Consider the following 15,959-nt stretch of genomic DNA (forward strand, 5'->3'; position numbering starts at 1 on the left):
TAATCATAATTATTTATTCATTCTTGACCGTCGGTTACATGGGGCCTCCCTCCTGGAAAGACTCAGGGTTGGCTTCGTTGAGAAAGAAGTGTTTGAACTGGGCCTTGGAGGATAGATGAGTGGAAATTGGACCAGTGGAGAAGGTCCTAGTAACAGGAAATAAGATTGCATAGGTCAGGTGGTAGGGCCTGACAGTGAGGCTCTTGACTTTCAGACACAGGTGCCTGGTATCTAATCAGTGCCTGAGGGGGAGTACAGTTCCGCAGGCCAATGACAGGCCAATGACAGGGCCCTACAATGGTTTAGAAAGACTAATCGGGCAACAATGGCGGAAAGGGTATTTTCCTCAAAGTTATGTCTGCCCTGTCTTGTGTGTGTTCCTACTCAGATGTATTATTCAAAAAACAAACCAGACAGGCATTCAGCATGTTCATAAGCATAAATAATTCATTTCAGATTAGAATGGAGAGGTTATTCTCCTGTGGTAAAACCTGAAAAGGAGGAAAAGATTGAAATTCAGGTTTGGGGCACAACAGACACAAAAGAGTAAGGAAACCTCAGGCCAACAGCAGCTCTTTGTTCTTTGTTAGAAACCCCCAAGCCCTTAATTTTGTCGGGACCATATGAATGTTGGTGATCACAACCCTCTATTTCTCGATTCAGAATTCATCAGAAAGTCAGCCTTTCATTTCGCTGTCCCTATCCATTCATTCTTTCATTTCATCATTCAGTCTTTTAAACTGTTCTCCATACCTCCAGCCTCCATATCAGCTGTCAGAAAATGTCCTTTAACTTAGCCGTCATTACATCACTCCTCTGCTTAAAAACCTCTGATGGGTCCCTCTTGCCACCCCGGTAAATCCAAGTTCCCTTAGCTTGGCACGCAGGGCTGTCTGTGCCCTGGCCCCTCTCTGCCCACTCTCTGCCTTCATCTCCAACACTAGTCTGTGCTGCTCTCAGGTTCAGTCTCTCAATGTTTTGTGAATCCTTAGACCTGTTTCCCCTTTTCACCATCAAATCTTCAAACATCTTATCCCTTTGAGGCCCCATCACCACCACCTCCAAATAAGCCTTCCCTAATCACCCCAGGCAAAATTGATTGCACTTGCCTTTGCCTTCCGGTGCCACAAAGTTTGGGGGCCTCCTGGCAATCCGCCTTATGTTATAGTCACTCACTGGGGTCTCTCTTTCCCACTGCCAGCTCACCAGGACAAGACTGACTGATTCAGTCCTGGCCCTCCAACCTAGTGCTTGGCACAAAGGGTGCTTATGAAAGCTGTTTGCTGAAATGAAATCTTAGAGAACGGAACTGTTAAAAGTGAGGATCTGGGTTCTTGGGAAAAGGAACATGGGAATGTTGCTAATGGATCTGTGCTTAATTTAAGTACACTCCACTCTCCCCAAAAATGCTTTCTAGAAAGTTGTCTAGTGCCCTGAGGCTCCATGGGCCCTTATGTCCACAAAAACAGCTTTATGCAAATAGTCCGGAGTACCGGCTGCAGCTCTGCCCAGATCGGTCACCCGAGGTCATCCCTAACAAGGGGTCAGTGACCTTCCTTTTTCCTCAGCTTTCATTTCCTGGACCCTTGCCATCTTCTTGGCCTATCTGCCACTCCCCTTCACACCCCCGGGCTCCAGCCACACTGCAGGTGCCCTTTCCTGAACTTGCCCTGTTCTTTTCACACACCCCAAAAACTGCGTACATTTTGTCCTCTGTGCGTAGAAGGCTCTGCTTATGTGACAAAGTCCTGTTCATCCTTCATTGGTCAGCTCAAACAGAGGCTTCTCTTCTGATCCCTGCCTCCTCCTGCAGTGCTGCAGCCTCTCCAGTGCTGTCAGTCCCTCCTCTCCCCAGGTGTCCTTTAACTGGGTTCAAACTGACTGTCCCCCTAGCTGGTCTGTGAACTCCAGGCTGTGGTCCCTTTCTCCTTTACTCATTTTTTTAGGGGTACTGGGGATTGAACCCCAGTTGAACACACACCCAACCACTGAGCTATACCAGCTCCTCCACTTTTGTTTTTTTAAGGTAGTGGGGCTGGGGATTGAACCTGGGACCTTGTATGTGGGAAGCAGGTGCTCAACCACCAAGTCACATTTGCTTCCCTGAGTTGGTTTTTTCATTTGTTTGCTTGTTTTTTGTTTGTTTGTTTTTAGGAGGCATCGGGCACTAACCTGGGACCTCCCATATGCGAAGCAGGCACTCAACTGCTTGAGCCACATCTGCTCCTCTTCACTCATTTTTAAACCCACATTAACCTAGCATACATCTGTATATGTAACATATGTACCCCAAAGGTTTTACCCCGCAAGCCTGAAAGATTGTCTAATTCTAATCCCTTTACTAACCGATTTATTTTAATGCTGGTGGGGTCCCACTAAATCAGTGATTCTCAGCCCTGTTTCACATTAGAATCATCTAGAAAGCTTTGGAAACCAAAAAACCCTAGACCTGGGCCTATCCTCAAATTCTGATTTAATTGGTCTGCAGAGGGACTTGGACCTTGGTATGTTTTAAGAGCTCCCAGGTTGAGAAATAAGGGCTCTAAGTCCTTCCCAGTGTGCCTGGAGATAAGAATCACTGAACATGGCCAAAGCATCATGTGGTCGTGAACCTGTGGCATCAGAAATGCAGAGTCCTGGCCTGCCCCAGACCTACTGCTTCAGGTGGAATTGAATAAGCACTCCAGTGATCTGTGTGTGCACATGACCGTTTGAAATGCATTGACCCAGATTCTAGGTCCTAGAAGGTTGGTTTTAAAATAGATTTCAGTTTTTCTACTCACACCTACTACTAAATCAGAATTTCTAGGGGACACCAGTATATATTTAACATGGGCCCCAGGTGATTCTTTTCAAGCAATTTTGAGAACTAGCTCAAAATTGATATCCTGACCCATAATAGCAACCTAAAGTTTGAAACACATGAGGCCTGCTGGCCTCAGGAATGTGTGAATGAAGGTGCCTGCAGGAAAGAGAGCCTAGGAGAACCCGCCAGGGTTTGGAGACAGATGCAAACCAAGCACGGTGAGGTTCAGGGGAGACAGGAATTGGACCAGCTGCAGTGAGGGAAGGTTACCTGGAAGGGGTGACCCACAAGGATAACCAGAATTTAAACAAGGTGGGCTCCAGAGAAAACTTGGGACAGAGGGGCTGTGTAAGGAAAGAGAGAGATGAGATGCTAGGCTACTTGTGTTCTCCCTGACCTCGACCCTTCCTCTACCTTTGCCTTTCTCTCGGGCACACCTATGGGCAGAGCTTATGTCCCCTGGCAGCAACCAGGGTTCAGGAAGGTTGCTGAACTCTGGGTGGAATCATGGGACACCTTGATATCTGAGTTACACATACTTGTGAAATACAAACACGTTTTTATCTAGCAAGGGCCGAGTCAATAAAACATTTGCACAACATTGTGGGTTTTCCAAGCTATTTCCTCTGATGTTCACATGACTTCTGTGCTCAGAGAAGCCCTACGATCTGCTTGGTTTATGCACTTAGCTATAGGTGAGGCAGGGACTCTGCCACTTGCATCGTCTTTGGAAACAGAACTAGATGGAGAAGCACAGTTGAGTAGCTGATGCCTTACTCTTTCCTGGCTCTTGGGAAGAGGATGGGGATGGGGGGCAGGTGGTGAGCTGCAGAGAAGCAGGCAGACTGACCCTTTAGTCTGGAGGAGTGCCTCTTGAACTCAGGTCACAAGACACTCCGGGAGCTTGTGTACAGGCCCCTGAGCTTCATCCAGGACCTACTGCTATGAGACCACACTGCGTTCTCTGAGTTCTTGGCTGTATCATGAGAAAGAATTCGGAGAAACGCTGGTTTAATTATGCCAGTAAAAAACTTATTGAGAAACAAGAGGAAAGAATTCGTACACACCTGAGATGTGGATGTGAACATCTCCAGGCAGAGATGCACCTGGGGGCTGGCGCTGCCTTCATTGAAGCTGTTTTTCCCTCCTCCCCCTTCCGAACGCTGGGGCAGGGTCCCCAGCTGTTGGTGGTTCTGATTGTTACCTTTCTATCCTCACCTGTTTGCTCTCAGGGCCCCCTGGGGAGGCCTTTCTGTTTGGAGTTATCTGGGGCTTCCTTTTGAGCCCAGGAGTTTTGAATGGGGCCTCGTGACCAGGATCTTGGCGGGGTTTCCTGGCTTTGTTCCTAGTGGCCTTCCTTCAGGGGTTTCCAAGCCACGGTCTCTACCCAGCTGTGCCAGGATGACTCTCCTAGGTCCCTATATTAACCTGCCTCACCTTCTGAGTCAAAATCTCCACGAGGAAGGGCCTTAGGGGTTAGTATTTTTACAGGCACGGTTCTGATCCTCATGGTCAGGCAGGTGGGAAGCACTGACCTAGATGTAGCATGTTGCCAGATTGCTTGGGCTTCACTCCAGGCCCACCACTTCCCCATTATGTACCTGGGGCAAGGCCCACCCCCTTTCTGAGCCTCAATTTCCCCATCTACAGAATAAGGCCCTTCCTGGTGCCTGCAGTCTGAGACCTGAGGGAGGCCCGTCAGCATGGCAGACGCAGAGGGCGGCAGTGCCTCCTCTTGCAGGTGGCGGGTGTGGAGGGGGCGTCAGAGCAGGGGGGCTTGATCACCAGAAGCTCTAAACACCCCTTCTCTCTTGGTCCTGGCAAAGAAGGGAACATGTGGTTCCGTCCAGGTCCTGCTTACCTCTGGGCTGTGACCGTCATCCAGGCGTGGAGAACAAAACGAGCGCTGGGCCCCTACCACCAAATCCAGCTTCTGCTTTTCCTAGCGGTCACTTAGGTTTTCTGCATTTCAGTTTCTCTTGTTGTAGGAGACCAGTGCACGTACAAGGTCAAAGGCACACAGTGAGCCCTCTGTGAATGGGACCTTTCATCCCTGTTTCATCACTTAAATACTTACTGAGCACCCCCTACGTGCTAGGAATTCCTCCTGGATCCCTGCTTGTATGGAGCCTACATGTTAATTACAGTCTAGTGAGTGGAAATATAATAAAGAACAAACACGATACATGTTTAATATTTAACTATAAAGACAATGCATAGATTTAATATTTAAACAGCAAAGACAGTATGTTAAATATTGAAATAATAAATGCAGTAATTCTTTAAAATAAATGCTAAGGAATAATGATAGTAGGTTATAATTAATTTAAGTAACAGGATATTAGAAAGGAGGGCTATGGAGAGAATTCTGAGTACCACTTCAGACAGATCCAGAGGGAATTGATCTTAGACCCTGAACCTTTCTTCAGTAGATGTTCAGAAGAGCTAGAACATTTTTCATTTGTAAAATGGACTCCACTCCCACCTCCTAAATGAAGCCTCCCTGGAACCTCACACCCTCTGCTTATCTTTCCTTTGAAATTCTGTGGCCACAGTGGCCCCTGCCTTTCCCATGAAAACTCACCCTGTCATCGTGGGAAGGTTGCTGAAGCCAAGATGTCCTAGGGGCGTTCATCAAATACCGCCAGTAATCTTTGCAGGAACCCTCTGAGATGGCCCTTTTACAGGGTTGAAAATGGAAGGCTGCAGAGGTGTGCGGCTTGCCCAGGTCACACGGCTGGAAAGGGATGGTGTGCGGATGTGAGACGGAGCTGCCCAGTAAGGTCACGCAGGGAGTGGCAGCAAGGGCGACCAGCCTTTCCGCTTTGCTGGTGACTGTCCTGGATTTTGTGCTGAGAGTCCCGTGTCCTGGGAAGCCCCTCAGCCCCGGATGAAGGGCCAGCTACACGCAGAGTCTGGACAGCCTCTTGTCCTACCCCTGTGACCCCCACGGCCCCCCAGCCTGAGCTCAAGCTGTCTTTGATGAAAGGAAACTGCTTATTTTATGCCTCACGTTTTAGGCCAAGACCAAACTGCTGAAGGTCTTCCAACAGCTTTTCTTTGGGGACAGTCCACAGTGGGGTGTGGATAAACTGATGTCTCTTTGGAGGATAAGATGCCTTAATTAAAGATGCGCCTGGCCTTTGAGCCAATGTCACTTGTATGAATTTCCCCTTAGAAAACACCAGAACTATGGGTAACGATTTCTGTATAAAGATCTTTCTGGAAGTGCTACTTAGACAAAATATTGACTAAGTTACATTTTTGGATAAGTTGAATTGAGTTAGAATACCATGTAGCTGTGGAAACCATGAAAAATGGAGGATATAAAACTAAGCACAGCATGTGCCCAATTTTGTTTTAAAAACTTGTATATATGCATAGAAGAGATGCCTGTGGAAATACTTCAGAATGTCATCAGTGATTTTCTTTGAATTTAGGGGCCATTTTTATTTTCTTTATATTTTTCTATTATACAAATTGGTTTAGTAAGTACATGCTAATTTTATAATAAAAAGGCAACTTAAAGAATAGTGCATAAAATTGCCCTGTACTAAGCTGTTCTAATTCAGCATGACCTTCCTTCTCAGTCTTCATGAATTAGTGAGGCTTGACAATAGAACGAAGTTGAAAGAGCACTGGATTGGCTCTTGCCTCCTGCTATGTTCTCTGCCTGGGATTCCCTACTTCCTGTGAGGCCCAGCTCAGATGCTACTTCCTCTGTCCGTTTTTCTGCTGTTCATACCTCTGCTAGAACACCTGTCATCCACCACACCACGTTGCTTGCCTCTTCCTTTTCCAGGCCTCAGTTTCTTTCCATTACACAGTAAGGTGACTTGGAGGCTGCGTTTCATTCTTCCGTTGACTGGCTGCAATGTCAAAGGAAGCCACATGAGGGAGCCAGAGTCACACTGGTCAGACTACTGCCCCTTCGGTTTTAACTGTCGCCCAAAGCCAAAGCTGGCACTGGTCACCAGCAAGGAGGAACTAGGTCATATACTGTCCGAGAAGAAATTCTTCAGCTCCAGTCTTTGCAGAGCTGCACTAGTCAAGGCCTGGGGACCCTCCGAGCCGGCCACCTTCAAGCCCCCGGAGGCACGTGGAGCCGGTTTGATGAGTGGCCTTGGTAAGCCCCAGACTGTCCTGTGGGCCTCTGTTTCCAGCCCACCCTGCTGGGTCCCTGTGCAGAGATGAAGCAGGGCAGGCATCTCGCTGCTGGCCGTTTCTTGCACTCTGGTTGTGGAAGACGTTTCCCATGCTTAGCATCCCCTCCTGGCCACCAGCTCATCCCAATCTCTGATGAGCAGCATCTGTTACATTGCACTTTACTGAAATAGAAATAACCCTCCAGAACATAAAAGTCTAGTGGTAACCGCCAGAAACCCTATCTCCTTCCCCTTCTGGAAATTCCTGGGTGTTAAGCACCGGTGTTGTCCTCGGCCCTGGAGTCCTGGTTGGGCCCAGGAACATTTTCAGACACCAGGACCACATGCCAGGGCTTGGCCATCCTGAACACAGGCATTCGTGGGCGAGGACAGGCCAGAGTGCTCTCAGGGACCTCAGCGTCCAAACGTAGATTCCTGGTCCCTGGAAGGAGGGGAAGGAGGAAGAGAGAATGGAAGCCACAGTCCTGGGGGCCTGGGGGAGCAGGGGCCCTGCCGGGCAGGGAAGATGGGAGAGGCAGGCGAGCACCTCCAGGGCACAGGCCCGGTCTGCTTTCAGCTCTACCCGTGTTCACATCCTAATAAGTGGCTGCGTGGGCAGGGCCATGGGCTGAGGGCTGGGGGCCAGGGGCTGGTCCACTCCAGAGCAGGCTCCCTGAAGCACTTCGCAGGTGCTGATGCTCCCTACAGGCCCCCCAGCCCTCCCTGCCCTGGCCCTGCCCTCAGATCCCAGGTTCCCTGCCTAGTCTGACAATGAAGGTATCAGGGCAAGCAAAGGGAGTTACATGCTAGGAGTCATGCCCTACTACTCCCCTCTCCTCAAGGATTTGCCCCTCCAAAAACCAGGAGTACAGCATCTCCCAGTCTCCAGAAAGACCAAGAATTACTTGCTGGCTTGAGGAGATGAATCCCCATTCCCCCCTGCCCTGCGCTTCTGCCTCCAAGGAGATTCAGCAGCCTCGTCATCTATGATGGCAGACCGAGCCACAGCAGGCCTATTCGACCTTCCCTAACGATCCTACCAGTTGTTACCGCTGCGCAGGATGCTTGTCTCTCCAGACTCCCCAGTGAACTATTCATCCTCCAACACCCAACTTCCCCGGATTGCTGCAAGCAGATGCAATTCCCCTGCATCGGGGCTCTCACGGAACCTGGCCTGGCCTCTACCATAGTACACATAATTATGTGTTTGCTTTTCCCCATAGACTGGAAACTTCTTGAGGGCAGGGGCTGGGTCCCACCAGACCTAGTAGGCACTCAATGAATGTTTGCTGAACAAATTAATTTTGTTTCCATTTAACAAGCTCATTAGGGCTCTATCTTTCTTGTAATTAGGAAGCAAGAAGTTTCCTTTTTTTCCCTGTATCAGTCCACCTTTGGGGGATGATGTCAGAATCTCAGACTTTACAAACAGAAGGCAATCAAATTAGATTCCTGGGGCACACAGTGGCATTCTAAAGAAAACATGCATGCTCAAGGAGGCATTTAAACAAGACACTTTGTATATTAAAAGCTTCACATTAAACATACATCTTTATACAGTGTATCACACAATTAGAACTTTACAGGAAACCCTTTTAAATGGCAGGGGGCCGATATGAAGCTCCTGGCAGGAATACAAACAGCCTTGAGGTGTAGGTTCCCGCCTGGGGACAAGAGGGGGCCCGAGAGGGATCTCTGTGGAGTTCTGGAAGGTGCTCCTACATCCAAGGCAGTGGACTGTGCTGGGTCCCTCAGGACAACGTGCCCCACTTGGTCTTTGCTGTTGACTGATTCTGGAAGGGAGGAGACAGATGTGGCACCTGGTCCACGGCTCATTCCAGATGGCGGCCTGCCCTGTCTGCGGGGTTGTTGTACGCACCGTCCCGGGGGTCTGTGAGAGCAAACTGTAGGCCTGGCTGCCTTCCCTGCCAAGTGGCAACAGCCACCCCCAGGAGCGTGCAGGGGAGCCAGCCAGACCTTGGTCCTCAAGACCTAGAGGGGGGAAGCAGACTTGACCCAATGGATAGGGCATCCGCCTACCACATGGGAGGTCCGCGGTTCAAACCCCGGGCCTCCTTGACCCGTGTGGAGCTGGCCCACGTGCAGTGCTGATGTGCGCAAGGAGTGCCCTGCCACTCAGGGGTGTCCCCCGCGTAGGGGAGCCCCACGCGCAAGGAGTGCACCCTGTAAGGAGAGCCGCCCAGCGCGAAAGAAAGTGCAGCCTGCCCAGGAATGGTGCCGCCCACACGGAGAGCTGTCACAGCAAGATGACCCAACAAAAAGAAACACAGATTCCCGGTGCTGCTGACAAGGATAGAAGCGGTCACAGAAGAACACACAGCGAATGAACACAGAGCAGACAACCTGGGGGGGGGGGAGAGAAAAAAGAATCTTAAAAAAAAAAAAAAAAAAAAGACCTAGAGGGAATCCACCTAGAGCTGCCGAGGGCTCCCCCTGTGGAGGTGGGGGCCCCTGCTGGAAGCTGGACGAGCCCTCCCCAGGGGCCCGGCCCAGAGCCGCCCTGGGAGGAAACACGGCTCAGCCTCCCTCGCGGCTTGGCGCCTTTGCCCCCCGCTTTCGTGAGCCTGTCGAGAGCATGTGGGCACTGGCCAGCTCCTGGGGCTTCAGAAGCCCACGGAACCCCGGGCACAGACGGGTGGCCCTCTCTGCCGCACAAAGCCGCCTTTCCCTGGAGGACGCCCTCCTGCCTGGGGACGGGGGAGGGCGTCGCCAAAAGGGCCCTCGACTCTGCTGCGCTCAAGGACGAGGCTGAAGTGGTGGGTGCATTGTGGTCAATAATGAAGCCGGCCAGGAGGGAGACAACGGAACGAGCAGCTCAGTGGCTCTGGGCGAGGAGGCCGTTAGTGGCTGGAGGTGGCGTTCTACGACAGAATGCTGGGGGTGAGGTACTGTGTGGCAGCGAGCTTTCTCCTTTGCTCAAAGAAATCCAGCGCAGTCTCCCCCCGCATTAATTGGCAGCAGATGAGGAAAAAAAGCCAAAACAAAAGCTGAACCAACGCCAGGAGCCTGAGTGTGAGTGTTTCTGAAAGGGAAAAGCTGTTTCGATTGTTAGATGTCCAAGAAAACATGAATCCACGCTGACAGAGGAAACGGTCACAATTAGAGGAAGAAGAGGGAGCGGTTCATAAAATTAAGGAAGAGAATTCCTTTCAGCAGCTCCCATCCTGTGAGCGGGCTCCTCTGCCCGAGGGGAGCTGGAGGCTGGTCTCCCGGGGAAACCTCAGGAAGGTGAAGGGAGGGGCGGAGGCAAGGCCAGAGGGCCAAGCAGCCCAGCTGACACTCAGGCCACAGGTGCCTTTTCTGAGGAGAAATTTGCTCTGGAAAATTGTCTACAGCGGAGGGTCACACAGCTCCCGCACAGCCCGACCCATGGCCTCAGGGAGTCAGGAGGGGCTGGTCGAGGAGGAGCTGGTGGTCTCCCCCTCCCCCTGGCCCAAGGGGCTGCCCGTCGGCCCCAACCTCCACCAGGCTTCCTTGGCACCTGTGACAGGACACGGTGCCAACTCCTCACTGATTTTCACCTTCGCAGAAAAGGAGTGCATTGCCTCAAAAGTCACAGGGCAGAGCCAGTGTGGCGTCAGGTCCGCTCTCGGGAGAGGGGGCCGCGGGGCTCCTGGACCTCGTTATAAGCCAGGACCCAGGAGGACGAGCCCAGAGGCCGCCTAGGAGACGGTCACCAAAAAGACGTCGCCGCTGGCTCTGGCCAGAACCCGTGGAGATGCACAGCAGCCACCTCGAGAGGTGTGGCTTTTAGTCCCGCCCCGCCCCAGCTGGACGGGGGTCCTTGGCAAGTCCTTTGCCTTCTCTGGGTCCCCGTCGTGCCTCTGAAGTGAGCCTCAACCGTCTCTCAAGCCCTGGCAAGTGGTCTAGCTCTGCGGCTGATATTCACACCCAGTGCCACATGCTCTTCCCGTGGGCACTGGGGACAACGGTCACCAAACTGAGGCCCATTCAGCCAGCTGGGCAGGCAGGGCGATGCGTGTGTGGCAAAGGCTCCGCACGCCCCGTAGGAGCTGGACCCCTGCACCTCATTCAGTAGTGTGAGAATTCTATTTCTTCAATTGCATTTAACCATTGTGTGGCTGGCAGGGGCGGGGGGGGGGGGGGGGGGGTTGTGAAAAAGGAAGGGGAACTGCGTAACAGGCAACTTCCCAACGTTATTATGGTCTGCCCTGATTGTGTGGGAGGAACTTCTGCTCTGGTTGAGCACAGGGCAAGATGGAGGTGGTATGCGTGTTATTTGTCTGTGAGGAAGCAGTGTGGACAGCCGGGAGGGCCCCCGGTCCTGGGAAGGTCAGGATTCTGCTTTCCTCTGCGCACAGGGTGACAATGAGATCACGCCAAGCTAATGAAAGAATAAGGGCGGGGGAACCTGTCAGTGTGAGCTCAAGAGCCTGCTCTGTTGCTATGAGCTGTGTGACCTTAGGCAAGTCGCTTTCCCTCTCTGAACCCCCTTCCCCACATGATACATGTCTTACAGGCTGGCAATGGCCAGATCATGGGCGGGAAAGCCCTCTGCGGACTGCCAGGTGTTGTGCTCCTGAGGGGTTGTTACTGACTTGCTGCTGGCAGGCAGGAAAGCCTGGTTGATAGATGACCGTTTTTATCCACTTTTGGAGCCTGAGCACAGGGTCTGCCTGCACCTTCCTGCAGGATGACTTACCAGGTGCAAGAAAACCTCTCTGGCTAAACAGTGCTCCTCCAGTCCTGGGCTGACCCCTGCCTCAGCTGTTTCCAGAACAGCCTGCTCTGGTGCCCAGAACTTGCTCAGGGCCTCAGTTGGGGCCCACTGTCCCCCCACCCATGGCCCATCATCTCACACCTGCTAGAGAAGACACACCCTGCTCCGGGAATGAAGCCAGGTCAGTACTGTTCCCACAAAACCCTCTGTTGTAGTAAAAAAAAAAAAAGAAGGATAAAAATGTATATTAAATGACTATTTTATTTACACACCCTATTCATAAATAATTGAATCCTCTTTTGGGCTGCACAATGATTCCTTGGAGATCACCTACTGATTACACTGATTGACTAAAAGTAGATTATGGGTTTACTCACATCTGTGTGTGACCATGTCCTCTCCTTCCGAGCTCACTCGCACACAGATGTCCCCACCCCCCACCCCCAGAGGGGAGGCGGGACCCCCAGGGTGTCTTCTAACACTGTGCTGGGCTCCTGGCTCTCAAAGCACCAGTGGGGCCCGGCTGGGGAACTCGGCCCCATACACAGGTGTGCTGCGTGACATCTGGAGAACAAAGAGACACAACCCAGGGAGCTCCCGCCCCTCGGAGCTGCTCTGCCTTTGTTCATCCTGGAAGGCATCTCTTTGGATTTGCAAATATTTTAATTCACAGAAACTCAAGGAGGGGGTGGGGTGGGGGCTGGGTGGCCTGCCGGCTGTCTGTCTTTATCCAGGCCTCCTCCAGACCCCAGTTAGTGGCAACAGCATTCTAGAGACATGCAGTGGTGTGCTAGGACCATACACACGACACGAACTGGACACGGCCGGCTGTGGGGCTGGGGCTGGTCAGCGGGGCCTCCGGCGCCTCCAGGTCTCGAGCTGGGTCACAGAGCGGGTGGCGCAGGTCTGCTCACAGGGTTCGCACTGCCACGGGGTAGAGGAGGGACAAGTGCTCGGCCCCTTTGATGGGCAGCTTTCTGGTGGTGTAGTAGTGGATGACTTCTGGGACACTGTCGAACGGGGGGCTGTTCTGACCCAGAATGTATTTCTCTTTGGTTTTGGCCAGTTTCATGTGCATAAAACCCTGGTTGCTCCTGTGAACAAAAAACAGAGATTATTAAGATCTGCAGGATGGCAGAGGCGAAGGCGGCTGTGCTGCCGGAGACTAGGGGATGGGGTGGAGCCGCAGGAAGCGCTTTCCCAGAGAGCCTCTCAGTTTTGGTTTGAGCAAGTCTATGCCGTATATATCCCCCCCTGGAAGGCTACCCTTCCTCACTGCACCGAGGTCAACTTCCTCTCATGTGCAGTTCCGCAGCTGTGGTGCTCAGACAGGGGTTCCCCGGGCACGAAGCCGCTGCCAGCCACCCCTCCCCAAGCCAAGACCCAGCCCAGGACCTGCTGAAACGCAGCTCTGTCCAAGGGCTCCACAAGATCCAGTACCAGATCAGGAACCAGTACTAGCTAGTCAGCTTCCAGGAGCTTCCTCAGAAAAGTGAAACAAAACAAAACAAAAACCAGAACAACAAAAAATCTAGCCCCCTCTTCCTATTACTGGTGCACACACCTGTTTAAACCTTGCCTGGCAGATGCAAAGCACATTCAGGTCCACAACACCCACTCAATTGGGGAGGGCAGGGGTCATTACCCCTGTTTACAGATAAGGAAACGGAGTGGCGGAGACGGCAAGCTGTCCTCCGAAAACTGATGTTGCCCCTTCCACAGTATGCAACTGTCGTTGGGAAGGTGCTACCCAGCCAGGGACTCCATTTCCCAGTGACCCTTGCAGTCAGTGGAGTCATGTGATCATTTCTAGCCAATGGACTGTGGGCAGAGGGTATGCTCTCCACCCCTCCCTGTTGCCCTCCCCTCGGCTCAGTAAACTCAGCCTCATTCTCCAAGGCCCTGCCAAGGGTTCCCTCTGCTGGGAAGTCTTCCAGGACTCCTTCCTGCCCCTGCCTGCCCCAAGGCTACTCACGCTTCCCTCCGCACCTACCGTCCTCAATTGTAATTACCTGCCCATCCCCCCAGTTTCTCTGAGAGCTCCAGAGAGCAGGGCCCAGCTTCGGACCTGGCTGGGCAAAGGCCACCCGAAGCGTCTGCTGAAGGAAGGGCAGTGGGTCCTCGGGGATGGGAGCCGCGCGGAGTTTCCTGCCCTCTGGAGCCTGCCTTTGCTAGGCTGCCCCTACCCTGCCCCCTCAGCAGCAAGCCTGGCTTTTCACGACCCGATTATGGCGAATATTGTGATTCTGCTGCCAAGTCAGATGCTTTACAGAAGGTCTGCAGCCTTTTCGAGCTCGAGCTCCCTCCTCCTCTTCTGCTATTTGCACAGGAACACTGGAGGGGCTTACACACATCTCCTCCACCCAGGACTGGGCTCCCCAGCCTCCGAGCCCCTGATGTATTAATACGTTAATTTGGACTTCAGGCCCATTTTCAAATGGGCAGAACAGATGCTTAATGAAGTAGATACTGAGCAATGCATCTGCTCATAATAATGTATTTAGAGATGTCACCCTGGTTTAAAGGAAATCGTTTGGAGAGCAATTATGTTTCAAGAGAGAATAATTCCTGTTAAGAATTGAAATTTAAATCAAGATTTTTTAAGGCCGGGAGATGTTCTAATTATAGAGCCTGTGGCAAGTTCTCCTCAGCAAAGGGTCATTTCATGGGAGAATTGCCTCGACACTTCTGAGAAGCGGACCGGCTCGCTTGGGCTGTTAAAAAGGATAGGGTATATGTAGTGAAAGAAAAATTTAAAATCCCATTTGAGCAAAGACACATCTCTCTACGTTGGAGCGCTCACAAGTCTGCAGTCAGCTTGGAAGGGAAGTGGCTGCTTAAATGAACTTTGTGTAGCTGATGAAAAGTAGGAAGGGTTAAAAGCTTTGTGCGCGGTGCTGCCTGGAGAAGGGGTGTTTTTTGTGTACGGGAGACGTGGGAGCTGCGGTAGGTGGACGTGTGACTGCCGTGCGAGGTGAACAGGGGGAAGATGTTTTGGGGTGCCGGAGCGCGCGGCTCTGTGATTCTCCCCGTTCTGCGCATGGGTGTAAGCGTGGGATGTGGGAGGCAGGGGCTCTCTGGTGTGAAGCTTGGGGTTGGGGGGAGCGGATTTTATTTTTAAGGTGTCAAGGTAAGTAACTCATAGGTTAAGGTGGAATTTTCCTTTTAGAATGAGGCCCGGGAGCTGGGCCTTGCATGAGAACACCATCGCAGGGACCCCTTTTCCCTGGGCCTTTCTGTGCCCCCTGAATCGTGGGGAGGCTAACTGGATGGCCTCTGAGACCCCACATAGCCCTGAGGTCCTGGACTCCTGGATTTGGTGTAAGCATCCCCTGTTGCCAATCCCTGAGGGCTTCCTGCAGGAAGGTGCCTGGGGCAGCCTCCCCAAGTCCCCACTCCCAAGTCCTGATCTCACTGGGGGATCTGGCCAGATGACCTTCTAGGCCAGTGTTTCCAGGGTGCTTCTTGTGAGCCAGGCCTGAACCGGGCACCGAGGGTTAAACAGAGCAGTGACTGGCCCAGCGTCACACAGCGGTCAGCGGTGGTGCCGGGTCCCCCCCAGGTGGGCCCTCCCCAGAGCCAGTGCTCCTAACCTCAGTACTCCCTAGATGCAGGGGAGCGCCCCACTTCGTCCTCAACACTTCAACACCTACAGCAGGCTGGGGGAGTGGCAGTGAGAGCCGGCAGGCCTGGAACAAGCGAATCCTTGGCTCTGAGCCTCTGTCTCTGCGATGTCCACCTTGCAGGGCTGATGGCAGGTCAAGGAGACAGCAGAGGCCAAGTGCAGCACCTGCATACATGGCTGCCCCAGGGATCCCCCGACTCGGGGAGCCCACTGCCACAGTTACCCATCACATGGGGCTCACACGTCCCAAGAGGAGAGTGAGCTTTCTTTCCAAGACCTGCCAGTTCTTGACCAATGCAAACGTCAGGTAAACCCGACTGGCCACAGGGCCCCCAAGAGTGAGGATCCATACCACGGCTCAAGATTGAAAAACAGCTGCCGGATGACTTAATGAGTGCCAACTCTGCACCAAAGAAGGTGTAGAGCAGAAGAAGGGGGTGTAGCTGTTTGCTATTATTTATGAATTCCAAAAAGAGATGTAGGTTGTATTTGTAAACTGGTCTGTTCCTCTGGGTCTGATACCCTTTGATTGATTTAAATGCTGAGGTTTTACGTTTACTTAATTACATCAGTTCAGGGCCTTTGACTTAACCGTGGCAGGAGGCATGGCTCAGGGTTGAGTCCCACCCCCTTGGGCTATATAAATGGACAATCAAGAAGATGCACAGGAGAAGATACAGC

At 52.2% G+C, this 15,959-nt stretch overlaps 1 protein-coding gene and 1 long non-coding RNA gene across 2 annotated transcripts in view; both read right to left on the reverse strand.

Annotated features, from left to right (window-relative positions):
• On the reverse strand, window positions 1–4,922 carry LOC139439508 (uncharacterized). Its single transcript, XR_011649431.1, has 3 exons — window positions 4,668–4,922; window positions 3,657–3,782; window positions 1–146 (listed from the first exon to the last, which is right to left on the reverse strand). It is a non-coding gene; the product is annotated as an uncharacterized lncRNA (long non-coding RNA).
• Window positions 4,923–11,896: 6,974 nt separating this feature from the next.
• Window positions 11,897–15,959, reverse strand: part of SHB (SH2 domain containing adaptor protein B) — a 124,299-nt gene continuing 120,236 nt past the window's right edge. The window contains 1 exon segment of the mRNA XM_058302099.2: window positions 11,897–12,747. Coding sequence (XP_058158082.1) covers window positions 12,564–12,747 — 184 coding nt within the window. The 3' untranslated portion in view covers window positions 11,897–12,563.

This window comes from Dasypus novemcinctus, chromosome 8 (genome assembly GCF_030445035.2).
Source record: "Dasypus novemcinctus isolate mDasNov1 chromosome 8, mDasNov1.1.hap2, whole genome shotgun sequence".
NCBI lineage: Eukaryota > Metazoa > Chordata > Mammalia > Cingulata > Dasypodidae > Dasypus > Dasypus novemcinctus.